General features: G+C 40.0%; 4 protein-coding genes across 4 annotated transcripts; 1 reads left to right on the forward strand and 3 right to left on the reverse strand.

Annotated features, from left to right (window-relative positions):
* Positions 1 to 1,855: 1,855 nt before the first annotated feature.
* LOC121635417 (hemopexin-like) lies at positions 1,856 to 5,526 on the reverse strand. The gene is made up of 5 exons (XM_041978546.1): positions 5,436 to 5,526; positions 5,205 to 5,310; positions 2,476 to 2,606; positions 2,231 to 2,378; positions 1,856 to 2,115 (listed from the first exon to the last, which is right to left on the reverse strand). Exons 2-5 carry the CDS (start codon positions 5,269 to 5,271, stop codon positions 1,889 to 1,891), a joined length of 573 nt encoding a protein of 190 aa, XP_041834480.1. The 5' UTR covers positions 5,272 to 5,310; positions 5,436 to 5,526; the 3' UTR covers positions 1,856 to 1,888.
* A 140-nt stretch (positions 5,527 to 5,666) lies between these two features.
* LOC121635515 (equistatin-like) lies at positions 5,667 to 11,142 on the reverse strand. Its single transcript, XM_041978720.1, has 10 exons — positions 11,047 to 11,142; positions 10,614 to 10,630; positions 10,349 to 10,432; positions 8,796 to 8,908; positions 8,590 to 8,695; positions 7,115 to 7,227; positions 6,909 to 7,014; positions 6,282 to 6,388; positions 6,093 to 6,171; positions 5,667 to 5,782 (listed from the first exon to the last, which is right to left on the reverse strand). Exons 1-10 carry the CDS (start codon positions 11,109 to 11,111, stop codon positions 5,667 to 5,669), a joined length of 906 nt encoding a protein of 301 aa, XP_041834654.1. The 5' UTR covers positions 11,112 to 11,142.
* An 822-nt stretch (positions 11,143 to 11,964) lies between these two features.
* LOC121635516 (gap junction alpha-3 protein-like) lies at positions 11,965 to 16,280 on the forward strand. Its single transcript, XM_041978721.1, has 2 exons — positions 11,965 to 12,029; positions 15,334 to 16,280. The coding sequence occupies exons 1-2, from the start codon at positions 11,965 to 11,967 to the stop codon at positions 16,184 to 16,186; spliced, it is 918 nt and encodes a 305-aa protein (XP_041834655.1). The 3' UTR covers positions 16,187 to 16,280.
* A 6,203-nt stretch (positions 16,281 to 22,483) lies between these two features.
* LOC121635418 (hemopexin-like) lies at positions 22,484 to 26,029 on the reverse strand. The gene is made up of 5 exons (XM_041978547.1): positions 26,001 to 26,029; positions 25,770 to 25,875; positions 23,104 to 23,234; positions 22,859 to 23,006; positions 22,484 to 22,743 (listed from the first exon to the last, which is right to left on the reverse strand). The coding sequence occupies exons 2-5, from the start codon at positions 25,834 to 25,836 to the stop codon at positions 22,517 to 22,519; spliced, it is 573 nt and encodes a 190-aa protein (XP_041834481.1). The 5' UTR covers positions 25,837 to 25,875; positions 26,001 to 26,029; the 3' UTR covers positions 22,484 to 22,516.
* Between the last annotated feature and the right edge of the window lie 980 nt (positions 26,030 to 27,009).

A 27,009-nucleotide genomic window follows, 5' to 3' on the forward strand; every position in this document is an offset into this window, starting at 1 on the left:
TTCTGGACCCTCATGATGTTTCTAAGGTGTGAATGTGGGGGATACCCCTGGATCCTCCTGACTCTCACCATCGATAGAGGTGACCATCATCAATATCGGCCGATGGCTTTCTGAGATATTTATCTGCATAACACCTCTATTAAAACATCAGGAAAACTGTTCAGGTTAAATTCTTTTAGCTTCTTCTGTTGCTCAGTTTCTCGTCAGACATTACTCATTCCTGGATGAACTGGGCTGCTATTCTCTGGTTCTCACTGAAAGTAATGCCGTTGTCTTCTAGAAGGAGATAACTATTTACATTTTCTACTGTGTTCCAGGCGAATTAACTCTCTCACAGTGAAAAATATCTTGATTTTGAAGGCAGAAAAAAATGGGAATCATCAAGAAAAGGTTCATATCAACCCTTGGATAGCATTTAACCTAACCAAGGTCTATTGGGCTGTGTATAATTTTATACCCAGTAACTCAGAACTGTTTAAAGATGATATAGTCTGTGTCATGATGAAACGAAATATATTCTAAACAGTGGCAACGTATTTGTTGTTTGCAAGTTGGGGAAACCAACAAAGAAGTTGGGTATAAAACTAGGATAGTATGACAGATTTTGAAATGAGGCTACATGACTGCAGCAAAATCAGGGTCACAGTAGACTATTTACTCAATGTTTTTGGTGGTGAGTACATTAAATAGTCTAATCGAGACTGAAGCAGCTTTGGTTAACAATGAATGTCTGGTCTAACCCTTTCTTTTGTGCAGTGGGTCCTCTAGAGGCTAAACTCTGAAATAACACCTGCAAACTGGAAATAAAGAGGATAGAGTTTATGGTGAAACAGTATTTATGGTAAAGCTAGAAAAAAAACTTGCACTCCATTGGGTTTTACTGTACTTTTTAATTCACCAGAGAAAAGGCAAGGAACGTTTATGTGTACAGCACATTTCATGTACAAGACAATTCAAAGTGCTTTACATAAAACATTTAAATCATCACACATGGTGCAAGAAAGCATAAAAGGTACAAATAGCAAAAATCATAATAAAATCATAACATAAATTAAAATGATTAAAAGCATGAGAACAGAAATGTTTGTAACCTGGATTTAAAAGTGTCTCCATTTGGTGAAAGTTTAATCTTCACTGGCAGTTTGTTCCACTTGTTTGCAGCATAACAGCTAAATGCTGCTTCTCCATGTTTAGTCTGGACTCTGGTCTGGACTAGTTGACCAGAGTCTTTGGATCTAAGAGCTCTGCTAGGTTTATATTCTCTGAACATATCACAGATGTATTCTGGATCTAAACCATTCTGGGATTTGTAAACAATCAGAAGGGTTTTAAAATCTATTCTGTGACTGACTGGAAACCAGTGTAAAGATTTTAAAACTGGTGTGATGTGTTTAGATCTCTTAGTCCTGGTTAAAACTCTAGCAGCAGCGTTCTGGATGAGCTGCAGATGTTTAATGCTCTTTTTAGGAAGTCCTGTTAAAAGACCATTACAGTAATCCAGCCTACTGGAGATGAATGCATGGAGGAATTTCTCTTGGTCTTTCTGGGAGACTAAACTTTTAATTCTGTTGATGTTTCTGAGCTGGTAAAAAGCTTCTTAGTGAAGCTTTGATGTGGCTGCTGAAAGTCAGGTCTGAGTCTATCAACACTCCCAGGTTACCAACTTGGTCAGTAGTTTTAAGAGCCCGAGTCTCCAGGTTTTGTTCCAATGCTGACCCTCTTCTCTTTGCTACCAAACAGAATAATCTCAGTTTTATCTTCATTTAGTTTTAGAAAATTCTCTCTCATCCAGGTGTTTATTTGCTCCACACTGACACAGCTGGGCTGCAGTCGTTGGTTATATAGAATGTATTGATTGTAAGGTGCTGTGAAATCTTTATTCCAATTCTTAATCCTCACAACCCAACATTGCTGAGGTGATCTTCTTCGGCTCAGGAGCAATTTTTGCCCTAGCCAATAATTCAACATTACGGAAGTGGTAATAGTCTGAGCCCTTAAATAGTTTAACACCATCTGAATCGCACAGACCAGCATCAATATCGGACAACGGCAAAGTCCGATCTTTCATGATGAACCTGGGCGTGGCAATAAGGTTAATGTCTCTCATTCTGTTTCCTGTTGGAAGAAAAACTTGTCAAGAAATCTGGAAATCACTCATAAGCAAACATCCAACATTCAAAAGCAGGTTTTTATATCTTTTGTTTTTAAGATTAGACTTTAAAAAGGTTACCTTGGATTATATGAACCAAGTGGTCATTAAAACAGTGAAAAGCCGCATCCACAGGTCCCTCAATGCCCAGCTCAGATTTCAAGCTTCGAGGACGGTCGCCAATGAGGGTGAAATTGGAATCTACCAGATAGATGTAAACCTGTTCACCCTGCAAATGTTTGGTAAGGGAGAGGAGATTTAATTTCCTTTTTTCCCATTGAAACTTTAATGAAAAAATTGAGATAATATTTTCTTGTAAGGCGTACCTTAATCAAGTACATCTTGTCGGAGTAGAAGAAAGCAGCATCCACCCTGTCACCTACTTCTTGCCATGCCCTGGTTATAGGTAAGGAGTGGAGGCCATCACGGACGGTATCCAGACGCATGTAGAAACGACCTGTGCAGATCGGACAAGCCCTTAGTAAAAACTTGTAGCAAGCTCAAACAATTTCTCCTACAAAATCCCGTTTTAGTATTTCTTTAACATATTTGCTTTGAAGTTAGATGAGGACGTAAACACTGCTCACACTGTTATCAAAGACCAGAGAAACCTTAGCTTGAGCTAATTTAAGATTAATGTCCTATAAACAAGTCGCTGGTCACTGACAGGTCACTGTTAGCTTAGACACAAGTCCAAGCTAACTTGGACTTGTGTCTTGTGGACCATTGTGTCATTTTGTGCCAGTTTAATCATAAAATACAGCACTCAGGAGTAACAAAATGTAAAAAAAAGCTTTACAAATTTTAAAACGTTTATCAAAGTACCAACAGAAACTTCAAAATAAAACAGGAAACAACTCAACCACACTAAGGAAGTGACACTTCACTGAATTTCACAACATTAATAATGTCTGTAGATCTGTGTGCCTTGTCGGACTGGCTTGTGGTCTTTTTCAGGCCTTAATTAACAGATGATCGAGGTGGTGGGAAAGTATGAAAGTGAATACAGCACATGGAAAATAAAGACACAGACACAGCTGCATGCTCATACCCGCTCGATATGGACATAGTTTCTTTTTAAATATGAAATCACCAGGTCAGATGTTTATTGCACATACAAACACAGACACCCCCCTGCAGTAATCCCACCCGTTGTGGACGAAGCTTCTTGTGGAGGAGGAAATGATCGGACCAGTACAAACGTTTGTCTTGTTCTTGCGGCCGAGAACAAGAACAAACTTCTCGCTTCTTCCAGAGTAACAAGCTTTACTCTCTGCTACAAGGAGGACAGACCCCATATAGACTAGATAGATACAAGATAATCTGAACCTGCATGTAGCAGAACATACATAGAATAAAACTTAATGTGATCATGACATTTTCTTTTAACCAGCTTCAGATGAGTTGTAAACTGAAGAACTTCCGACTCATCTGGACGGGATGATGGACCTGCTGCTGCTGCTGGGTCTGAAACTGAGGACCATGTGGTTCATAATGTTCATCTTTGACAACACTGATGCTATAATGTTAAAGTGGTGCTGAAAGGTTAAGTATATATGATTGTTATGCACTAAGCCGTTTGCTAGGATACACCAACAAACACGAGTCATGTTTTGTATCGTCCCTCCTGTCTTACTGTAAACTTGTTCTACTCCGTATCTTATAAGATGCAGGCTGGACAGCTTTCTGATCCATCCGTCCGTCCGTCCGTCCATCCGTTCATTTTCTATGGACCAGTCTCACTGACGTCGCACTGTTTACAGAGTGGCTGATATTTATTACTGCACATTTGAACAAAACATGAAGCCTTAGTTTTAGGATTGCAGGGAGCTTCTGTTGTTTAAACATCAACACAGAAACTTAAGCCAGCAGCAGCAGACGTAAATGACTTTCCTAAAAACCAGCGACAGTCACTGCTGCACATTTTCTCCCCCTGATAGTACCTGCTTGCAGCACCAAGACACAGACATCTGTCTCCGTCCTAGCTGCACCTGTCCTCCTCCACCTCTACTCTTTAGTTCACCTCATCACCTTTGATTCTGTAACGACGGCTTCTTAGACATTTAAGGAGGTTTGTGGTCTTCACACACATCAAACTGCATCGTTTCTGTTTGTGAAGCTGATATATCTCCATTCATCCCTGCATGTTGGACTGATCACTGAGCGCTTAATGAACCACGCGCTGCCGCGACCCAACGGTGCATCTTGTATCGCATATGCTGGCAGGCGGAAGAGAAAGTAGTTCCTACCTATCCTGAAAGTTTAGTTATATAAATGTTGTAATAGGAGGAATAGATATTTTACTACTGATTTGTACATCACTACTGTTTTTTCTTCTCAGATACTTAGATCCTTACTTACTTAGATACTTACCCACATATGTATTTATTTATTTTCTTTGTTTCACCGGGACACCGGCCCAAGAGTAATGCTTCGAATCCTCCGGAACCTCCCGATTAGCCGGCATTGCTCTTCATGTATATTTCAGCATGACAAATTTAGCGGGAGAGCATGTGAAGCCACTCAAATCCGTGAGTCTCAACGGTAGCTTAGCTTAATTTAAGATTGATGTCTCATGAACAGGCTACCAACATTAGCTTAGACACAAGTCTAAGCTAACTAATTTTATAGATACTAGCTTGGCTTCATGTCTCATAGAGAGAGGCCACCAACCTTGCTAAGACACCAGTTTGAATTAGTCTTATAGACACTAGCTTTGCTTAACTTGAGACTAATGCCTTAAAGATAGGCCACTGACATAAGCTTAGAGACCAGTGTTTGCTAATAAAATAAAACCTGAATAAAATTTCCTAAATGTGAATCTATATGTTGTTTAAAAAATTGTCAGGTGTCAGTTTCACCACCTCTTCTAGTAGTTATAAGCTTCAAAATTCTAATATATAGATGCAGCTAAATGCTAACTCTAGCCTGCTAACATGTACATGAGGTTTTTGTTAACATACTGATATGAAAGACGTTGCCATCTCTTAACTATGACCTGGTATTGTAGAAATGGAAATTTTGCATCACATATTGTACAAGTTTAAGACCTTACTTTCTTTGTCGCAATCCACAGGTTGTGTACCAGGTGGAGTTCTGGTTCCTGGTCTTTCCCTTCCCATTTTGTTCACACACCAACAATGTCCAGTGGAGTCATTGCACTAGCAAGGAAATAAAATATAATGTAGGCCTAGTTAGTAGGACTGCCAATGTAAATATACAATTACTTTAAGTAATAAGTTGGCAAACAATAATTCATTGAAAAAAAATCTCAAGAAATGCTAACCTGCTGTGGTGGATAACCATAAAACGACCCTGCATTAAAATAAAACACAAGCAGATTCTTAAAAATGGGATCTAGAGTAACATTTGGTAAATATTAAATTACATTACAGTAAATGGTAAATGGTCTGTACCAATATATAACGCTTTTATCCAAAGCGCTTTAAATATACATCACATTCACCCATTCACACACACATTCACACACTGATGGCGGAAGCTGCCATGCAAGGCACTAACCACAACCCTCCTCAACATGAGCTCCATGGGCCTGGATCAAACCAGCAACCCTTGGGTTACAGGTAGCCCACTCTACCCTCTGAATCATGCCGCCCCCTAATTTAGCAGACACTTTTTTCCAAAGCAAATTACAGTGGTTAGGCAGTAACCAATTACTTTTCCCAGACTTTTGTTGCCCCTCTTTCATTTCTTTAAAGTTGTGTTGCTGCCATCAAATTCAAAATGAGCTCAAATTTCCATGAAAATAGTCAAATGTTTCAGTTTCAACAACTGACATGTTGTTTATGTTTTATTGAGAACCAAATACAGGTTTATGAGATTTACAAATAGATGAATTTTATTTTAAATTTTAACACAATCCCAACTGCTTTGGAATTGGTGTTTTTATATACTCGGTGTACAAACAAAGAGAAAGCTTTACCTAGGGTGCAACGGAAACCCATTGGTCCAATTGCTTGTTGTTTTCTCGCACACTGACATTGTGCATCCCTGCCATGGATCTAGTAAAAGACAGTGTAGTTAGAACAACTGCAACTTTAAAGAACAGTTACTAAAAAAGAAAAAGAAAATGAGTAAAACTGTAAATCAGAGTCTCCAGAAAGATGCTAACCTCTGGTGGTATAATCTGTCCGTCATTTTTACACATTGACGAAATGATATCGAAGATTTCACCATCGGCCTCTAGTAGGGGTTTTGGGCGCTCATAGTGACGCTCAACTGGTTAAGAATGGGACATACAGCCAGACAAGAAATATTAGCATTTTTAGTTAAATTATGGCACTAGAATAAGGACATAAATTTTATAACTAATGTCTCCAGTTTTGTGACTTTTGCCTTCATATTTTAAGTGTAAGAACAAGTAAAGGAACAAATCACATGTACAAGTACAGATTACTCTGCAAGTCTGAAAATACAAGTTGGTTTTACATGTACAAAACTATTGTCTCACATTTTACACACCTACTCAAAAACCAGTTATTCTTGAACAGGTGTGTTCTTGAGAATTAATAGCAAAACAGACGGGACTCATTTGTTTCACAATTATCAGGTGTAGCTAAGAGATGTAGTGTGTCGGCAGCAGTAAATTAGTTATTCATGCCCTAAAATGATATTTCATTGACCTGGTGACCCCCATCCTGCACACTACAGCTGGACCTAAACCAGCCATGCAATCATTTAAGAGAATTAGGAGTGATCCCCTCTCCTTTTTAGGTTCATAAATAACGTGAAGCTCCACCTGCTTTGCTGCAGTCTGGAGGTGGTGAACCAGCTGGGATTTTGGTTTCTGATATTTGGATTCCTCTCTTGTCCACACACCAGCATTCTCCAGTGGAAGCATGACACTACCACAGTAATAAAAGATCATGTAGTTATAATGACTGCAGATGTGAAATGAAATCACTTAAATTGATCTAATACAGAATAAAGTTAAGAGATGCCAACCTGCTTTGGTTGATACTCTCCATTTTCATCACACTCTGGTACAAAGACTCCAACTGAAGCATCGATGCCTTTCTGGCGGTCTCGGTGGCGCTGACAGAGACGTTGTGGTTCATCTGGTTAAAAAAAAAAGCCAGAAATCTCACGTGACCAAACGTGATCTAACAAAAACGAAGAAGAAACATAGCAACAACCGGAAACACAACACCCAGCGTGGAAGAGGATGAACAGAACGAGGGAATGATGGTGGTCTTCGGACTATTGTTAACAGAAAAAGCCAGAACTGAAACAAACAACTGACTGGAGACGGTGTGAACATGGACTTTATGTCCTTCCTTGTTCCCCAGCCAGCTCGCTCTCTGATTGGCTACGTTCCGTTCCACGTCACCGTCCACACAGTCACAATTCAGGAGTCTTCGGCTTTCCTCACACATATGAAGATATCGGGTCGTAAATATTAAACATATTCAATATTTCTGATTCTCGGCTTTGACCCGTTTTGGAGCCGATTATTGAGACAAATCTGCTCTTAACACACCTCAGACCAAATGATAATTGTACAGGAAAATCTTAAGACTCATGATAATCGAGTGTTTGCCATCCTTGGTCAGGAAGAGGCAAAATCAGGACAAAACCGCCCGATGATCTTTTTGTGTGTATTATACTTAACAGAACTTTGTAGAAACAACACACAGATCAACAGTGACCAAACCTTTTCTCATCTCATCGTTCTCTCAAGTTTTGGCTTTCAGGAGAAAAAATATTGTTATTGAAACAAACACACAACAGAAACTATTTCCATGTTTCCACTTTTTCCTCATTTCCAGTTATTCCTGCTACTATTTACCTGCTATCCTCACTAAACCAACTCCAGCTCAGCTGCTTTGTGGCGCCACCGTGCATCAGAAACGTCTTCTTGGCTTTATTCCAGCCATAGAGGAGCATTATTTTTCTTCTTTTCACACACACATAGAACTTTCTGCTCACTGGTTGATCTTTGGCTGCTCCTGATTGGACGTTACCGTCAATCTAAGCTCTCTGATTGGTGGAAAGTCTGACAGGAAGTGGCTTCATCATCATGTCCAGGTCTAAATAGAGGTCTCTTAGCAGCATAGTAGTGATGGTGATGTTTTTATGATGAAATATGATAAATAATGCTGTTATCATGGATCATTGTGGATTTACCAGATAGAGTCTCTGAATAAAACTACATTTAGTGGCTGGATTGTAAACCTCCTGGATAGGATAGAAATGGCTGGAAAAATTAAGTAGATAATCTAAATGGTCAGCTTTCCATCATGGTTTCCCCACAGAGCTACACACTACCGCTCCTGAGACACTGCTGATGATATAAGTGATGGAGTTACATTACCAAAGTGCATTATTAAACAACCTCAACTTACATCTTCCCTTTCAGATGAGACTTGGAGTATGGAAGTGTAAATATATTGTATGTCAGGAGAAGTTTGAAGCCTCACCTGGTTTGCTGCAGTTTACATCTGGTACACCAGGTGGCGTGTCAGTTCCTGGTATTTTCTGTCCTTTGCTGTCTGCACACCAATGATATCCAGTGGAGCCATGGCGCTAGCATAATAATAAAAGATTGTTCAGGTATGACTGTAAATTTAAATAATTATTTAAATCGAGATGATAATACAAAATGAAATTCTCAGTAGATGCTAACCTGGTCTGGCAGATACTGTCCGTTGTCATCACACTGTGGTAAATAAGCTCCCATTAAATGGCCTCTGGCCTCCACACGTTTTTTATGGTGCTCACAGTGGCGCTCCGTTATGTCTAAACACAAATTAGATAAACGTTTGCTCAGTTTTAAAAGAAATAGACAGTAAGGTCTTTTCAGGAGGAATAATTATACAGTTATTGTGTAAATATTCGGGGGGGTGCTGAGATTGAAAATTTAAGAGAATGTGAGTTTACTTTTCACTTCTAACAATGAAAATTATGTCATAAGTTCACGGCTTTAGTTTCACTTGCTCATTGTGCCAATTAAAGGAAAAGAGGCAGTGGAGCACCATTAGACTATATTCATACTGCAGGTCTTGATGCTCAGTTCCAGTTCTTAGCTGAGCTCCTCTGGTTTTCCACCAGACTCCAGTGTGAACCGTCGTGGCCCTGAAGTGACTCACATGACATCACACACGGAGCGCCGTGGTTACCAAGGTATCGCTGCCTTCCAGTTATCTTCCCAGGTTGTTTTCTGAAGGAATTTTTGCTGGAAATAATGAGATAACCTTGTTTTTTCAAACACAGAACTCCCACCTAGCAGAGAACCCTGAGATTCACGATTTATAGACGGATGCATCTAGCACCACCTGTTTTCAATTTTCTTTATTCAATTTCTTTCTAATATGGTTTGTATCCACTAAGTTCCTGGTGTAAACAGCACTAAACAGTTGTTATCGATAATCACCTTGTTGTGATTATGTTGTTTTTCATGTAATGTTGCATCCATACATGTGGTAGATCAATCATTATTAACAAAATTGGCTGGTGGTTTTTAAGTTTTATCATCAGTTTAGAAGTCATCGTGCAATCCCAGCAGAAAAAAGTGATGATCTAACACTGTTCTGTCCATTGTTTACATTACATGTTACTGTGTGCCGCCTCCTCTGGTGTAGATTTAGGATGTCTGTCTCAAGTCAATGATGTAAAACTCGGATGAAATGCAACATTCAGACTGCGGTGACTAAAAAATAATGGATATTGATCTGAATTAGTTCCACGTGCATTTAAAAAAATTGGATTTGTGCTGTTTAGATTGTAACGAAAGGATCAGATATGGTCAATGTGGGCAAAAACATCTGATTTAAGTCACTTTTTCCTGCAGTGTGAACTTAGACTCAGGCGAAGGGATCCACCAATTGTGAAATTCTTGGGGGGATACAGATGGTAAAAATGGTAATTTGCCATAAAATTACATGTGTATAAATAAATAAATCACATCAGTTTCAGAGGAAAATCAAAAACATCTAACGAGGACACACCAGATAAATACTGGCCACTGTCTTTGGTTGACTGATCTTATGTTGATTGTTGATGGACCGACTGCAGCCAGCAAGGTAAATATTAGCCAACACACTTTAAACCAACATCTTTGTGCATCCCTAATGCATACCCTCTCATATCCTGTATGCTATTTACTTTAACTCTGTACTTTATACATGTAAAACAGCAAACATTAAATATGCTATTTTCATGTTTTCTCCATGAAATTACCTGCAAAGATGTACGTTGTCTTGTCACCGTCTGTAGTTATGGCACCAAGTTTGACATCACTGCATTTCGGGGGTTTACCATCACCTGCAGGTGGATAGACAACATCGCACGTGTTACTGGTTTTTTGCATAAAATAATCACATTTCCATTAATTTTTGTGTTAAACTCACAAGTATTAGGTATATAATATTAGACATGAGGATGTAAAAGCTAACTTCAAACTAATTCTGCACAGTTATATGATCGTAATCCACGTAGAACCCACCTGCAGCTGAATCCTGCCTGTGAATGATGAAAAGAACAAAAAATGTTAGTTTTCTGGGCTTCTGTATAGCACCACATTATTTTTCAGACGCGGGACTAAAGAAACATGATGATAAAGCAGTCTTCAGTTTGTCTAATTGATCCAGCTGGTGAACTTAGTGAACCAGCAAACAGAGTTAAGAAATAAACGTTTGGCCATTTTCACCCAGAACAGAAAACCTAAACCGTTGAGATGAGATGTTAAAAATCGTAGATTTCTTGTCAGTAATATGTTAAAAATGTAAAATAAAGAGGGAAAAAAATCTGTTTATGATTTACTACGTCCTATATTCATACTCAATATTTATATATTATCCTCAGAAAAAACCTGTACACAGTTATGACCTGTCATGGATGAAAATGCTTATAAATAAGTGGAATTCATCGATACTCACAGCGGTCCTGCCCTGGTGAGGGCAAACGCTAAGCACAGAAACAGAGTTTTTGAGACCAGGTCCATGTTTGCTGCTCTGAAGACCCACGCTGGGACACGGTCCTAAAGTGGAGCTTTGTAGGAGCTGAACTTATATTCCAAAATGATTATGTAAGTATTTACGTATGTGTGGGTGGATATGTCAGCAACTGTGTGCACACTTCTCTGACATTTTTGTTTGTTTCTGATGCAATCATTTTCCATCAATCATTGCAGTCTGCTCAACCTTATTTCACTAAAACTATTATTTCCTTCTGGGATTATTAAAGTAGTTTATCTTTTTATTTTATTTGGTTAATTAGCTTCTCTGTAGGCGGAGCAAGTATGTTTACTCCATTTAAGTTGAAGTTAGCTAACAGCAGAAGCTTCTAGTAAATAATCGATCCGTTTGGTTAATGTTTTACAAACTGTATGTTTTTTAATAGCTTTGGGGGCAAAACACGACCTCTGACCTCCTTTTATTGGATCTACTCTTGGAAAAAAGAGCAAAACTCCAAATGAATTGTAAAGCATGTTGGCATAGTTTTATTTAGCTACTTGAATCATTTTTGTGTGCTATTGATGTCATTGACAAATCATGGAGCATGGACGTAACACAGAGTGTCTGTGGAACCTGGTTTCTCTGGCTTGGCCCCAGTTTTAAGGTAAATCCACACATGATGTTACAAAACCAATACCTCTTTGGGAACACCCAGGGCAGATCTCAATAGTAAGTTTTTATTGGGTTCTTCTCTTACGTTACATTAATTACAGCAGTAAAAAGTAGTAAGCTGGAGTGGCTGCAGCTGAGAGCCGAGGGAGGAGTTGGGTCGGTCAGTGATTCCTTCGTACTGTGAGTTGAGCCAGGCCAGACTGGGAGCTACCACTGAGTGATTCGTTCATGTTACAAGTCACCGCCGGGATACAGCAAGATACTGTGATTCGTAGCTCACAGGGAGGAAAGAGGTGAGTGACTGATTCGTATGTACTGTGAATCAAGCGATGCTACGTATTTTGAGTTAGTGAATCTCTTGTGTTAGGAATGGGGCTGGGCTACTGAGCTTTGTACTGTTTTTCCTTCATTCACAGCTCACAGCAGGGAGGGAAAAATGATGGTCTGCCAGGGAAATGTGGAGTAAAATTAAAGGGACAATAAGTAGAAAATAATTTCTCCATCCATCCATCCATCCACTTATCTGGGGTCGGGTCACAGGGGCAGCTGCCTAAGCAGGGGAACTCAGACTTCCCTCTCCCCGGCCACATTCGCCAGCACGTCCATGCGGATCCCGAGGAATTCCAGGCTAGCTAAGGGATGTAGTCGTTACAGCATGTCCTGTGTCTTTCCCGGGACCTCCTACCCGTGGGACGTGCCTGGAGCACCTCACCAGGGAGGTGTCCAGGAGGCATCCTGTCCAGATGCCCGAGCCACCTCATCTGGCTCTACTCGGTGTGGAGGAGCAGCAACTCTACTCTGAGCCCCTCCCAGAGTTTTTCACCCTATCTCTAAGGGAGAGCCCAGCAACCCTGCGGAGAAAACTCATTTCTGCCACTCACGATCTCATTCTTTCAGTCATTACCCACAGCACGTGACCATAGGTGAGAGTGGGAACGTAGATTGACCAGTAAATTTAGAGGTTTGCCTTTTGGCTCAGCTCCTTCTTCATCACGACAAACCGATACAGAGTCCGCATCACTGCAGACGCTTCACCGATCCGCCTGTCGATCTCCCTCTCCATCCTTCCCTCACTCGTGAACAAGACCCACGAGATACTTGGGGCAAGACCTCATTCCTGACCTGGAGAAAGCATTCCACCCTTTTCCAGCTGAGGACCATGGTCTCTGATTTGAAGGTGCTGATTCTCACCCCAGCTGCTTCACTCTAGACTGCGAATAATCCTAAAGCCTCCAAACCGGATCCCCTCAACCTAGAACTTCTGTGCATAAAAGTTATGAACAGAATCCATGCCAAAAGGCAGCCTTGGCGGAGTCCAACCCTCACTGGAAACGAATCTGATTTATTACAGGCAAACAAGGAGGCCTGGCACTCCACACTCCTGCAGTACCCCCCACTGGGAATCCTCCTGAACCTCCCGATTAGTCACTCAGGTATTGCTCTTAATGTGTATTTTAAGTGTGAGAAATTGGAGGTGTGAGAGTGTGTGAAGCCACTCAAATGCATGAGTCTTAAGGCCAATGTTTAACCCCTCTTTTCCACCAGGTGCACAGTCCGGTTTTGGCCTTCGTGGTGCGTCAGACCACATCGGGACCATGTTAGGTGCAGAGTGCCTGTGAGTCCAGATAAAAGTGCAAAATAAATTTAAATAAAGAAAATGTTAAAAAAAAAAACAAAAAAAAAAAAACGGAGACCCCCTGAACAGTTTAACACGTGATGTTTACTTGGTTAAGCAGTGTAAATCTGCACAGGGGCTTTTATTTTGAAAAATAGTGGAACTAACTTCCTGTTTGCCCCTGAACTGTTGAGTTTGATGTGTTCTGTGTGTCGAACTTTCGAAACATGATGGTTATTATACCAACACGTGTTGTGATTTGTTGGAAGGCACGAGGTAAAGCATCACGGCTGCACGCACTCCAACTCCTGCAGTATTTGCAGCAGTAGTGGGGTAGTTGTAGTGGCGTATCTAGCTGTGGAAAAGGGTTGTCTTTTAGGTTTTTTGCATTTGGCATCCTAATGACTTCAGACAACAAGATTTCTTCCACATAGGGGCAGAACTCTTTCCAACAGGCAGTTAAAATACAAACTCTGAATGGGTGTGCTATGCTCCTGTGCTCGAGTTTTAGTGGCGAGTTTCCATAGGGCAACAGCAACTCTCTTTTCCAGCTGTACAGACGGATGATAAGTTGTATCCATTCGCTCGAGTCCAGGCTTCAGGCGGCCAAAGATGTATTGAAATGTCTCTCTGGACATACAACAATTCTCTATCTACTGCTCATAATAAAACTGGGAACAACCTTTTTCCACCAGTCATCAGCTTTGCTCCGGACCAGCCGGATGGTGAGAAGTGTTGTTCAGTGAGCCGCACCAACGTCTGAAACGCAAACAAAACATGAGTTACAATAGACCTGCCGTTTGAAATATTCACTCATTTTAATATGCTAAACATAGACAGTAGAATACCATCTGAAATGTTTACTCATACGACACCCATACAATCGGCGCATGTTTAATAAGTTAAACTTCTTCATGTTCTGACTCTCTGTGTGCTCTTCCAGCCGCAACGTTAGACATTTGATTTGATTGTCCATCGTTAATATTCCCGTCATGTTATGTGTATTTATTTGATTTTTGCTCATGTTGCTTCCCATCACTTTTTCTTACCTTAAACAAAGTGGTCCACTTCCATTCATAGTTTGGCTTGTTTGGAGTAGTGTGCATGCTCATTCGCAGTCTAATGCAAACTCTGGTCTGCTTGTAAGTGAATCCCAGTGTGGTTCACCAAAGCTCATCGTAGCACATCTTGAATAGCTTGCTGCCTCTCCTGCTGCACATTCAGGACAGATTCTTGTTAAAACTGCATTAGGTTCTTAATTACATCTTTCTGAAACATTTACTCCAGTGAATTTTTATCTGAGCTTTGCACAGCACAAATAAGAGTAAGATTTTTAGAGGCAGGTCAAACTAGTATAATCTGTTTTTGCACCTGAGTTATGTCGTTTTCAGTGCCTCCATGAGGGACATCTTAGTCATTTCTAACATGATCTTATAGCAACTGATATAAACAGTTTGCCACTTTGGGCAGAGAATAGCAATTTAATTTGGGATGAGAATAGCGAGAACTGTTCCCACCCTTGTTGCCCTCACACGGGATCCTCATTGACAGTTTACATGTACACCCAGATGTTGTGTTCCCATTGATGCCAGTCTGAACTGAAGAGGAAAAAAATAAAAACTTTCCCACTGCACTGTAAAACCAGATATTAGTGGGTGTAAAAAAGGTCCTAGAAATGTTCCAAAGGCATGGTATGGAAGAATGCAACTGTGTAGTATTCACTCCAGACTTCTTGTGAATATTTTCCACACAAACCCCCAGTGAAATGACTGGAACAAAAAAACAGGTCAGACTATCTGAATGTAGCAGGTAATATTAGCTGTTAGAGGTGCTGCTTCATGCTGTTTACTGCTTTTTATTTCTTCATTAATATGGATATGCTTCAACTCATCATGTAAGATGTTATTGATCTGTTCTTTTTTTCTATACTTCTTCCTTTCTATCTCTAAAGATTAAACCTATTGTTTTGTTTTTTTTGTCAGGCCCACTGAAAAGACAATCTTCATCATCTTCATGCTGGTAGTTGCATGTGTTTCTTTGGTCCTCAACCTGCTGGAGATCTACCACCTGGGCTGGAAGAAAGTCAAGCAGGGGGTCAGTAATGAGTGTGTTCCTGACACTGAGTCACTGCTGGGTGCAGATGAGCCTGGAGATGCAGAGACGATTCCTGAGCTGACCTTTCCGTCAGCTCTCGACTGCTTGCCAGGGTATGCTAATATGGGTAGCAGAGCAACCGGGGGAGGAGCTTACAATCCAACTGAGGCCTCCCCTACAGTAATCTCCTCAAACCCTAACTTGGCCACTGCCCCAGCGCCTGTGGGACTCAAGATGGATGGCGCTGCTTTCCATCAAGATGACTTCCTTTTGGAGGTGCTGCCTGCTTCTTTTTATGGTAACGGTGAGAAAATGATTGTTGGAAGCCATGGACACCCAGCGGAGATGGAGCAGAACTGGAACAACATGGCTCTGGAGCTCCAAAGTCTGAGTGGAAAAACCTCATCCTCTTCTTCATATCCTCCTCCTCTTCCCTCTAGTCCTGCCTCTGTCTCTTCCTCTTTACCTCAGGAGGAGATGATACTTCCACATGAGAAGCAGCACTCCATGTTCCCCACACTCCCTCGGAATACCCCTCTTTCTCCAATCGCACCAGAGGAAACGGTGGATGAAGAAACCACCATGGCCGCAGCACCTTGCATGGTTCCACAACATGACTTCACAGTGGTAACCACTGTGGAGATGCATCAGCCTCCTTTTGCAGGGACTGAGATCAGGAAGCCAAGTCGGGCCAGCAGGAGCGTCAGCACACGAGCTCGTCCTGATGATCTGGAAGTGTAGCTAAAATGTACACACACTTACTTTTACATACTGATGCATACATACTCTACACATAGAGAGTCCATATATAAGTATGCAATTTTTCCACATATGCAAAACAACATAAAACCCACAACCATGTTCTGCAACACTAGACTCTAGACACTAGAGTAGTTGTATGATCATGTTTGTGAAATAAATATCAAGCTTAAGCTTAAATTAACTGAGAAAAAGGAAAACAGCTGACCTTGCACGCCTTAAAGTATGGCTAAAAGAAGATTAAGATTTATTTTGTTTGTGTGTGTTGCAAAACCAAAGACATATAAAATGCCAGTTACATTTTATTTGAACTGTGAGTACCTGGGAAAATACAGATGCAGGCACAGGCAAAAATACTTGAGCCTCTGTGCTCTGAGGCGACAGTATCACAACACCACCATGTGCCTTAGCAGTTTGGTATTTCTGGAGATTGTCTGTTATTACCAAAGTATTTTTAATATTGCAGTAAAGTTGCAAAAGTATAACTGTTGCACTGAATGTCAATTTTGAGATGCTGCAGCTCCTGACGTTTTTGGCTGTTTTGGAAAACAGTCTGGAGTCTAAAAATCCTTTATTTAGGAGCATTCTGACTCATTAGCTAATGTGTTCACATTTCTTTTTGTGTATGAATCAAGAAAATGAAACACAAGTTAATTAGTAAACTATATTTTAAAAGCTTTTAGCTGCTGTTCTGAGTTGTGGATATTTATTTCTCACAGCTATCTCTAACCTGGTCAAAAGATGTAGCAAGAAGCTGTTACATCTGAAATAAATTTAAAATTAAGAATTAATTAAAGAAACTAAATAAAACGTCAAGTCTATTGGTTAAGATATCTCGCTGTCTCACATAAAAAATGAGCTGCTTTTGCTTATTTTCCTTCTATTTCCATCCAATGAGTCATATTTTTGAGAAGTAGTGATACTGAATCCAGGCTAGCTCTGTTTATACTCTGCTAAGCTAACCCAAGCTAGCCCAAGCTAAGCTAAGCTACACTAAACTAAATTCTACAAAGCTAACCTATGTTAAGCTAACCTATGTTAAGCTAACCTAAACTACTTTAAGCTAAACTGATCTAATATTTTTCACATCATATAATTAGCATTTTCTATCAAATGTAATGGTAATTTACCTGAAAAAGTGTCCCGTAATTATTTTTTATTTATTTATTTATTTATTTTTTATCATAACTCAGTTTTACTTGGTCAAACAACATGATTTAAACACTGGTTTGTAGTTTTAAGTCTGCACTGTTGACGGAAGTTGAAATGGAGACTGTGGATGAGTCTTGCTGCAAGGTCATCTTGGATCAGATATGCAATCTGACACTGAAAGTCCCAGGGATTTTATCTGAACAAAAACTCTCCATGGAGTGAAAAGGCCCTGAATGCCTGATAATGCTGCCCCGACCTCTGGACTCTTGCAGGCTGGATTGTACCTATATGGTCCAAAATGGGCACAGACAGTTACTAAACCACTGTTTATTGTAATAATGAGACCAGGACAAAAATAACAAGGACATCAGGAATTTATTAGGTTTGATGGTCAAAAAGCATAAACAATGACAGGAAAGATTAGTGTTACACCCACACCAGGTTCCACTCTGGATCACTAATCATTCACACCTGTATCCAATCCACTCACCCTGCAGTGTATTCTGCAGCACCACACACATATTCCCTGTTGGACCTTATCATTACCCCCTCTACGGGGGTCCGTCTGTACTGGGGGTGGTGTCCGGCTGTGGCTGATCGGTGCGGTGGGACGTACGTCTTGGCGGTGGGGGCTGGTGTCTCAGCCAGGTCTCCCCGGGCCGCCGTGCTCCTGTGTCCCTGCAGTTGCAGAAACTTGGCAGAATACTGTCCCACCCTTGGTGCAGATGGATCCCCTACTGATGAGGTTTCCTCATTTGTCCATCTGCACCTGGCATCATGTACTTTGAATTATTCTAGGCTGAAGGAGTGTGTGTGCCTGTATGGGGGTTGGGGGGTGAGGGTGATTGGATGGGAATGTTTTTAAATGTAAGGCGCTTTGAGCCACAATCCTGTACGAAAGGCGCTTTATAAATAAAGTTTTGATTGATTGATTGATTACATCACTACTGGACCGATCCTCTTTCTTTCTTCTTTCTCGGCTTAATGTCTCCAGGATGTTCTGTTATCTCCTCCGTTGCTTCTCCCAGTCGTAGGATCATTCCTCCAGTTCCTTTCTATCACTGAACCTTGTTAATCATCCTTCTGTCTCTGAGGGGTCCATTCGTAGCAATTAGCAACTCTATATCTTTAAAATAATTGTTTCTTTTCCAAGCTGAGATCTCTAAATGTTAACCAAATCTGAATCAGCCTCTTCGAGTCTAGGCCACAGTCATTAGTCGGAAAACGGTGGATTGCTCACTTTGGGTTGAGAATGAGTCTCTGCATCAATGGAAGAAGCTAGTGTCAGAGATTGACAGTCAAACTGGGTGAGCTTTGCCAGAGGTGTGAACTCTGTACAGGTCTACAGAGATGAAATAAGAGCTGGTCCAAAATACTGAAGCTGTAAACTTCCTAACTGATCTACTGTACAGCCCTCATGTATGAACCCAACCAGTACGTAATGACCACAAGAAGAAAACGGTGATTCAAAATCACCCAGAAAGATTCTCTGTTTCTCTGTATGTTTTCTTTTGCCATAGTTTTACTGTAACCTCTTCTTGACTAGAGTCTCATCATCGGGACAGAAACACTTTTGCTGTTTTGTGGTGAAAAGTTTGATTCCAGCTCTAAAAACTCTGCTGTGTTCTCCTATGACTGCCTTTGTTTGAAATGAATCATGAAGGTCCTGCTAGTTTTCATGGAGATGGAGGTTTTATAGTGACGTATTCACTAGGGATGGGCATAATTATTAAGAATTGCGTCTGACTTTTTTTTTTTTTTTTTTTTGATAAAACTAGTGCATTAGTGAATTTTGCTATGTGGCAGTAATTAAACACTTTACCACACAGGGCAATGTTTCCTCAGATACCTGCGAGTTTCTGTGTATTTCAAAAGTAGCCTAACGATGAAGCGGTCATGGCGAAGTGCAGCGTGGACCACTTTGACTTTAAAAACTGACTCGGTTCACTGCCAACACTGCAAAGCTGTGTATAAGTACAACTCGTCCACGACGCAAATGATGTACCACTTGAACAACGCACAACCGACCCTGGTTAGTGGCGGCACATCCTGCTCTCGATCTCGACCTAGCATCAACTCGGTATGGAGGTACCTGCATATCACAACGACGTCAGTCCCCTTAGAGCGGCTGGACTGACGGTGACCAGGCTGCGTTCACGTCTGACCCCTGAGCATGTTTACATGTTCATCTTTCTCAGCAAAAATCAGTAAACTGGTCCTGAAGTTGTATGTTAGTTAGTGGTATTTTTTTATGAAACTTAGTTAATGAGCCTAATTCAGTGTTCGGTACGCTGATCTCTCTCTCGACTTCTTTCTCAACTTCGCCCTTTTTTTCTTTTTCTTTTTTAAATAGTTTTATGTTACATTTGACAAAACCTGTCAGACCAAATTATTAAATTCTTGGTTAAGTTATTGTTTAACATGATTGTTTCTTATATATTAATAATAATTTGGAGACAAGAAGAAGGTCAGTTTTGTTTATCAGCATCTGCTGCTTAAGAGCTCATATTTTCAAGTATAACCACTAAATAAATCCTGTTGATCTTGTAATAAAGATCAATGCTGTTTTTCAACTTTCACTGCATTTTAATATAGCCTATAAATACTGAATAGTAACATAAAAATATTAATGATCATTAGAAAATTGATCATTAACTCCCGATGATCAATTAAGACAATTTATTCGAATGTCGATCCCTAGTATTCACTGTTATCATAAGGTGCGTTTCCATTACCCCTTGAACTGCTTAAAAACCTAAATATCACAATAAAAAACCAGTAATGGAAACACCTGCATTTCAAAAAACCTCTCAAATATCTCTAAAAAGTTTTTAGGCTCTCATGAGGTGGTTTTTTAGACGTGTCAATATAAAAGTAAATCACAAAAGTATAATGGAAACAGCTTTTTGCATTTACACGTACCTGGACATGATGTAAGGGGTCACGTGACCAGTTCATATCAAATAAAGATGAGTAGATGCAGGAGGAGACGGAAATCCTTTTACAAACAAAGAAAAAACATAACTGCCATCGTTGATAGCAAACAACAGCGAAATGCAAGAGTTTTACAAAGAATTAGAAAACTCCTTCCACCTCTAAGTGGAGACTGGCGGGATGAAATTTTACGAGAACAACGGCTAATGCGCTAAACACCATTCAAAGGAAACACCTGCAAATCGCAATTGCACTTTGTTGAAATTTTAGAAATATTGCTTTTATTTTGCGAATTACTTTAATAGAAACGCAGCTACTGACTATCATGGGCTTCACTTTTTTCTGGACCCTCATGATGTTTCTAAGGTGTGAATGTGGGGGATACCCCTGGATCCTCCTGACTCTCACCATCGATAGAGGTGACCATCATCAACATCGGCCGATGGCTTTCTGAGATATTTATCTGCATAACACCTCTATTAAAACATCAGGAAAACTGTTCAGGTTAAATTCTTTTAGCTTCTACTTTGCTCAGTTTCTCGTCAGACATTACTCATTCCTAGATGAACTGGGCTGCTATTCTCTGGTTCTCACTGAAAGTAATGCCGTTGTCTTCTAGAAGGAGATAACTATTTACATTTTCTACTGTGTTCCAGGCGAATTAACTCTCTCACAGTGAAAAATATCTTGATTTTGAAGGCAGAAAAAAATGGGAATCATCAAGAAAAGGTTTATATCAACCCTTGGATAGAATTTAACCTAACCAAGGTCTATTGGGCTGTGTATAATTTTATACCCAGTAATTCAGACCTGTTTAAAGATGATATAGTCTGTGTCATGATGAAACAAAATATATTCTAAACAGTGGCAACGTATTTGTTGTTTGCAAGTTGGGGAAACCAACAAAGAAGTTGGGTATAAAACTAGGATAACATGACAGATTTTGACATGAGGCTACATGACTGCAGCAAAATCAGGGTCACAGTAGACTATTTACTCCATGTTTTTGGTGGTGAGTACATTAAACAGTCTAATCGAGACTGAAGCAGCTTTGGTTAACAATGAATGTCTGGTCTAACCCTTTCTTTTGTGCAGTGGGTCCTCTAGAGGCTAAACTCTGAAATAACACCTGCAAACTGGAAATAAAGAGGATAGAGTTTATGGTGAAACAGTATTTATGGTAAAGCTAGAAAAAAAACTTGCACTCCATTGGGTTTTACTGTACTTTTTAATTCACCAGAGAAAAGGCAAGGAACGTTTATGTGTACAGCACATTTCATGTACAAGACAATTCAAAGTGCTTTACATAAAACATTTAAATCATCACACATGGTGCAAGAAAGCATAAAAGGTACAAATAGCAAAAATCATAATAAAATCATAACATAAATTAAAATGATTAAAAGCATGAGAACAGAAATGTTTGTAACCTGGATTTTAAAGTGTCTCCATTTGGTGAAAGTTTAATCTCCACTGGCAGTTTGTTCCACTTGTTTGCAGCATAACAGCTAAATGCTGCTTCTCCATGTTTAGTCTGGACTCTGGTCTGGACTAATTGACCAGAGTCTTTGGATCTAAGAGCTCTGCTAGGTTTATATTCTCTGAACATATCACAGATGTATTCTGGACCTAAACCATTCTGGGATTTGTAAACAATCAGAAGGGTTTTAAAATCTATTCTGTGACTGACTGGAAACCAGTGTAAAGACTTTAAAACTGGTGTGATGTGTTTAGATCTCTTAGTCCTGGTTAAAACTCTAGCAGCAGTGTTCTGGATGAGCTGCAGATGTTTAATGCTCTTTTTAGGAAGTCCTGTTAAAAGACCATTACAGTAATCCAGCCTACTGGAGATGAATGCATGGAGGAATTTCTCTTGGTCTTTCTGGGAGACTAAACTTTTAATTCTGTTGATGTTTCTGAGCTGGTAAAAAGCTTCTTAGTGAAGCTTTGATGTGGCTGCTGAAAGTCAGGTCTGAGTCTATCAACACTCCAAGGTTACGAACTTGGTTGGTGATTTTAAGAGCCCGAGTCTCCAGGTGTTTACCAATGCTGACCCTCTTCTCTTTGCTACCAAACAGAATAATCTCAGTTTTATCTTCATTTAGTTTTAGAAAATTCTCTCTCATCCAGGTGTTTATTTGCTCCACACTGACACAGCTGGGCTGCAGTCGTTGGTTATATAGAATGTATTGATTGTAAGGTGCTGTGAAATCTTTATTCCAATTCTTAATCCTCACAACCCAACATTGCTGAGGTGATCTTCTTCGGCTCAGGAGCAATTTTTGCCCTAGCCAATAATTCAACATTACGGAAGTGGTAATAGTCTGAGCCCTTAAATAGTTTAACACCATCTGAATCGCACAGACCAGCATCAATATCGGACAACGGCAAAGTCCGATCTTTCATGATGAACCTGGGCGTGGCAATAAGGTTAATGTCTCTCATTCTGTTTCCTGTTGGAAGAAAAACTTGTCAAGAAATCTGGAAATCACTCATAAGCAAACATCCAACATTCAAAAGCAGGTTTTTATATCTTTTGTTTTTAAGATTAGACTTTAAAAAGGTTACCTTGGATTATATGAACCAAGTGGTCATTAAAACAGTGAAAAGCCGCATCCACAGGTCCCTCAATGCCCAGCTCAGATTTCAAGCTTTGAGGACGGCCGCCAATGAGAGTGAAATTTGAATCTACCAGATAGATGTAAACCTGTTCACCCTGCAAATGTTTGGTAAGAGAGAGGAGATTTAATTTCCTTTTTTCCCATTGAAACTTTAATGAAAAAATTGAGATAATATTTTCTTGTAAGGCGTACCTTAATCAAGTACATCTTGTTGGTGTAGAAGAAAGCAGCATCCACCCTGTCACCTACTTCTTGCCATGCCCTGGTTATAGGTAAGGAGTGGAGGCCATCACGGACGGTATCCAGACGCATGTAGAAACGACCTGTGCAGATCGGACAAGCCCTTAGTAAAAACTTGTAGCAAGCTCAAACAATTTCTCCTACAAAATCCCGTTTTAGTATTTCTTTAACATATTTGCTTTGAAGTTAGATGAGGACGTAAACACTGCTCACACTGTTATCAAAGACCAGAGAAACCTTAGCTTGAGCTAATTTAAGATTAATGTCCTATAAACAAGTCGCTGGTCACTGACAGGTCACTGTTAGCTTAGACACAAGTCCAAGCTAACTTGGACTTGTGTCTTGTGGACCATTGTGTCATTTTGTGCCAGTTTAATCATAAAATACAGCACTCAGGAGTAACAAAATGTAAAAAAAAAGCTTTACAAATTTTAAAACGTTTATCAAAGTACCAACAGAAACTTCAAAATAAAACAGGAAACAACTCAACCACACTAAGGAAGTGACACTTCACTGAATTTCACAACATTAATAATGTCTGTAGATCTGTGTGCCTTGTCGGACTGGCTTGTGGTCTTTTTCAGGCTTTAATTAACAGATGATGGAGGTGGTGGGAAAGTATGAAAGTGAATACAGCACATGGAAAATAAAGATATGAAATCACCAGGTCAGATGTTTATTGCACATACAAACACAGACACCCCCCTGCAGTAATCCCACCCGTTGTGGACGAAGCTTCTTGTGGAGGATGAAATGACCGGACCAGTACAAACGTTTGTCTTGTTCTTGTGGACGAGAACAAGAAGAAACTTCTTGCTTCTTACAGAGTAACAAGCTTTACTCTCTGCTACAAGGAGGACAGACCCCATATAGACTAGATAGATACAAGATAATCTGAACCTGCATGTAGCAGAACATACATAGAATAAAACTTAATGTGATCATGACATTTTCTTTTAACCAGCTTCAGATGAGTTGTAAACTGAAGAACTTCCGACTCATCTGGACGGGATGATGGACCTGCTGCTGCTGCTGGGTCTGAAACTGAGGACCATGTGGTTCATAATGTTCATCTTTGACAACACTGATGCTATAATGTTAAAGTGGTGCTGAAAGGTTAAGTATATATGATTGTTATGCACTAAGCCGTTTGCTAGGATACACCAACAAACACGAGTCATGTTTTGTATTGTCCCTCCTGTCTTACTGTAAACTTGTTCTACTCCGTATCTTATAAGATGCAGGCTGGACAGCTTTCTGATCCATCCGTCCGTCCATCCATTCATTTTCTATGGACCAGTCTCACTGACGTCGCACTGTTTACAGAGTGGCTGATATTTATTACTGCACATTTGAACAAAACATGAAGCCTTAGTTTTAAGATTGCAGGGAGCTTCTGTTGTTTAAACATCAACACAGAAACTTAAGCCAGCAGCAGCAGACGTAAATGACTTTCCTAAAAACCAGCGACAGTCACTGCTGCACATTTTCTCCCCCTGATAGTACCTGCTTGCAGCACCAAGACACAGACATCTGTCTCCGTCCTAGCTGCACCTGTCCTCCTCCACCTCTACTCTTTAGTTCACCTCATCACCTTTGATTCTGTTACGACGGCTTCTTAGACATTTAAGGAGGTTTGTGGTCTTCACACACATCAAACTGCATCGTTTCTGTTTGTGAAGCTGAAATATCTCCATTCATCCCTGCATGTTGGACTGATCACTGAGCGCTTAATGAACCACGCGCTGCCGCGACCCAACGGTGCATCTTGTATCGCATATGCTGGCAGGCGGAAGAGAAAGTAGTTCCTACCTATCCTGAAAGTTTAGTTATATAAATGTTGTAATAGGAGGAATAGATATTTTACTACTGGTTCGTACATCACTACTGTTTTTTCTTCTCAGATACTTAGATCCTTACTTACTTAGATACTTACCCACATATGTATTTATTTATTTTCTTTGTTTCACCGGGACACCGGCCCAAGAGTAATGCTTTGAATCCTCCGGAACCTCCCGATTAGCCGGCATTGCTCTTCATGTATATTTCAGCATGACAAATTTAGCGGGAGAGCATGTGAAGCCACTCAAATCCGTGAGTCTCAACGGTAGCTTAGCTTAATTTAAGATTGATGTCTCATGAACAGGCTACCAACATTAGCTTAGACACAAGTCTAAGCTAACTAATTTTATAAATACTAGCTTGGCTTCATGTCTCATAGAGAGAGGCCACTAACCTTGCTAAGACACCAGTTTGAATTAGTCTTATAGACACTAGCTTTGCTTAACTTGAGACTAATGCCTTAAAGATAGGCCACTGACATAAGCTTAGAGACCAGTGTTTGCTAATAAAATAAAACCTGAATAAAATTTCCTAAATGTGAATCTATATGTTGTTTAAAAAATTGTCAGGTGTCAGTTTCACCACCTCTTCTAGTAGTTACAAGCTTCAAAATTCTAATATATAGATGCAGCTAAATGCTAACTCTAGCCTGCTAACATGTACATGAGGTTTTTGTTAATATACTGATATGAAAGACGTTGTCATCTATTAACTATGACCTGGTATTGTAGAAATGGAAATTTTGCATCACATATTGTACAAGTTTAAGACCTTACTTTCTTTGTCGCAATCCACAGGTTGTGTACCAGGTGGAGTTCTGGTTCCTGGTCTTTCCCTTCCCATTTTGTTCACACACCAACAATGTCCAGTGGAGTCATTGCACTAGCAAGGAAATAAAATATAATGTAGGCCTAGTTAGTAGGACTGCCAATGTAAATATACAATTACTTTAAGTAATAAGTTGGCAAACAATAATTCATTGAAAAAAAATCTCAAGAAATGCTAACCTGCTGTGGTGGATAACCATGAAACACCCCTGCATTAAAATAAAACACAAGCAGATTCTTAAAAATGGGATCTAGAGTAACATTTGGTAAATATTAAATTACATTACAGTAAATGGTAAATGGTCTGTACCAATATATAACGCTAATTGCTCCTGATGGGTCGTGGTCGAGCGCCTTGCATGGCAGCTTCCGCCATCAGTGTGTGAATGTGTGTGTGAATGTGTGTGAATGTGATGTATAATGTAAAGCGCTTTGGGTATCATCCCAGGTACAGTAAAGCGCTATATAAATACGGACCATTTACCATTTTACCATTTTATCCAAAGCACTTTACATATACGTCACATTCACCCATTCACACACACATTCACACACTGATGGCGGAAGCTGCCATGCAAGGCACTAACCACAACCCTCCTCAACATGAGCTCCATGGGCCTGGATCAAACCAGCAACCCTTGGGTTACAGGTAGACCACTCTACCCTCTGAATCATGCCGCCCCCTAATTTAGCAGACACTTTTTTCCAAAGCAAATTACAGTGGTTAGGCAGTAACCAATTACTTTTCCCAGACTTTTGTTGCCCCTCTTTCATTTCTTTAAAGTTGTGTTGCTGCCATCAAATTCAAAATGAGCTCAAATTTCCATGAAAATAGTCAAATGTTTCAGTTTCAACAACTGACATGTTGTTTATGTTTTATTGAGAACCAAATACAGGTTTATGAGATTTACAAATAGATGAATTTTATTTTAAATTTTAACACAATCCCAACTGCTTTGGAATTGGTGTTTTATATACTCGGTGTACAAACAAAGTGAAAGCTTTACCTCCTGAGGTGCAACCGAAACCCATTGGTCCAATTGCTTGTTGTTTTCTCGCACACTGACATTGTGCATCCCTGCCATGGATCTAGTAAAAGACAGTGTAGTTAGAACAACTGCAACTTTAAAGAACAGTTACTAAAAAAGAAAAAGAAAAAGAGTAAAACTGTAAATCAGAGTCTCCCGAA

The sequence above is a fragment of the Melanotaenia boesemani genome, chromosome 24 (assembly GCF_017639745.1).
Source record: "Melanotaenia boesemani isolate fMelBoe1 chromosome 24, fMelBoe1.pri, whole genome shotgun sequence".
Taxonomy (NCBI): Eukaryota; Metazoa; Chordata; class Actinopteri; order Atheriniformes; family Melanotaeniidae; genus Melanotaenia; species Melanotaenia boesemani.

Bases quoted from the DNA above. Each gene is read 5' to 3' on its own strand.
- LOC121635515 (XM_041978720.1), bottom strand. From the start codon at position 11,111: ATGGACCTGGTCTCAAAAACTCTGTTTCTGTGCTTAGCGTTTGCCCTC. The intron at 8,909-10,348 runs GTAATTTCATGG...ATTTGTGTTTAG, and splicing joins GACAACGTACATCTTTGCAG to ACATAACGGAGCGCCACTGT. The intron at 7,228-8,589 runs GTGAGGCTTCAA...TTTTTTAACCAG, and splicing joins TGTAAACTGCAGCAAACCAG to ATGAACCACAACGTCTCTGT.
- LOC121635516 (XM_041978721.1), top strand. From the start codon at position 11,965: ATGTTACAAGTCACCGCCGGGATACAGCAAGATACTGTGATTCGTAGC. The intron at 12,030-15,333 runs GTGAGTGACTGA...TTTTTTTGTCAG, and splicing joins AGCTCACAGGGAGGAAAGAG to GCCCACTGAAAAGACAATCT.
- LOC121635418 (XM_041978547.1), bottom strand. From the start codon at position 25,836: ATGGGAAGGGAAAGACCAGGAACCAGAACTCCACCTGGTACACAACCT. The intron at 23,235-25,769 runs GTAAGGTCTTAA...CGATCTGCACAG, and splicing joins TGTGGATTGCGACAAAGAAA to GTCGTTTCTACATGCGTCTG. The intron at 23,007-23,103 runs GTACGCCTTACA...AAACATTTGCAG, and splicing joins ACAAGATGTACTTGATTAAG to GGTGAACAGGTTTACATCTA.
- LOC121635417 (XM_041978546.1), bottom strand. From the start codon at position 5,271: ATGGGAAGGGAAAGACCAGGAACCAGAACTCCACCTGGTACACAACCT. The intron at 2,379-2,475 runs GTACGCCTTACA...AAACATTTGCAG, and splicing joins ACAAGATGTACTTGATTAAG to GGTGAACAGGTTTACATCTA. The intron at 2,116-2,230 runs GTAACCTTTTTA...TTCTTCCAACAG, and splicing joins CTTGGTTCATATAATCCAAG to GAAACAGAATGAGAGACATT.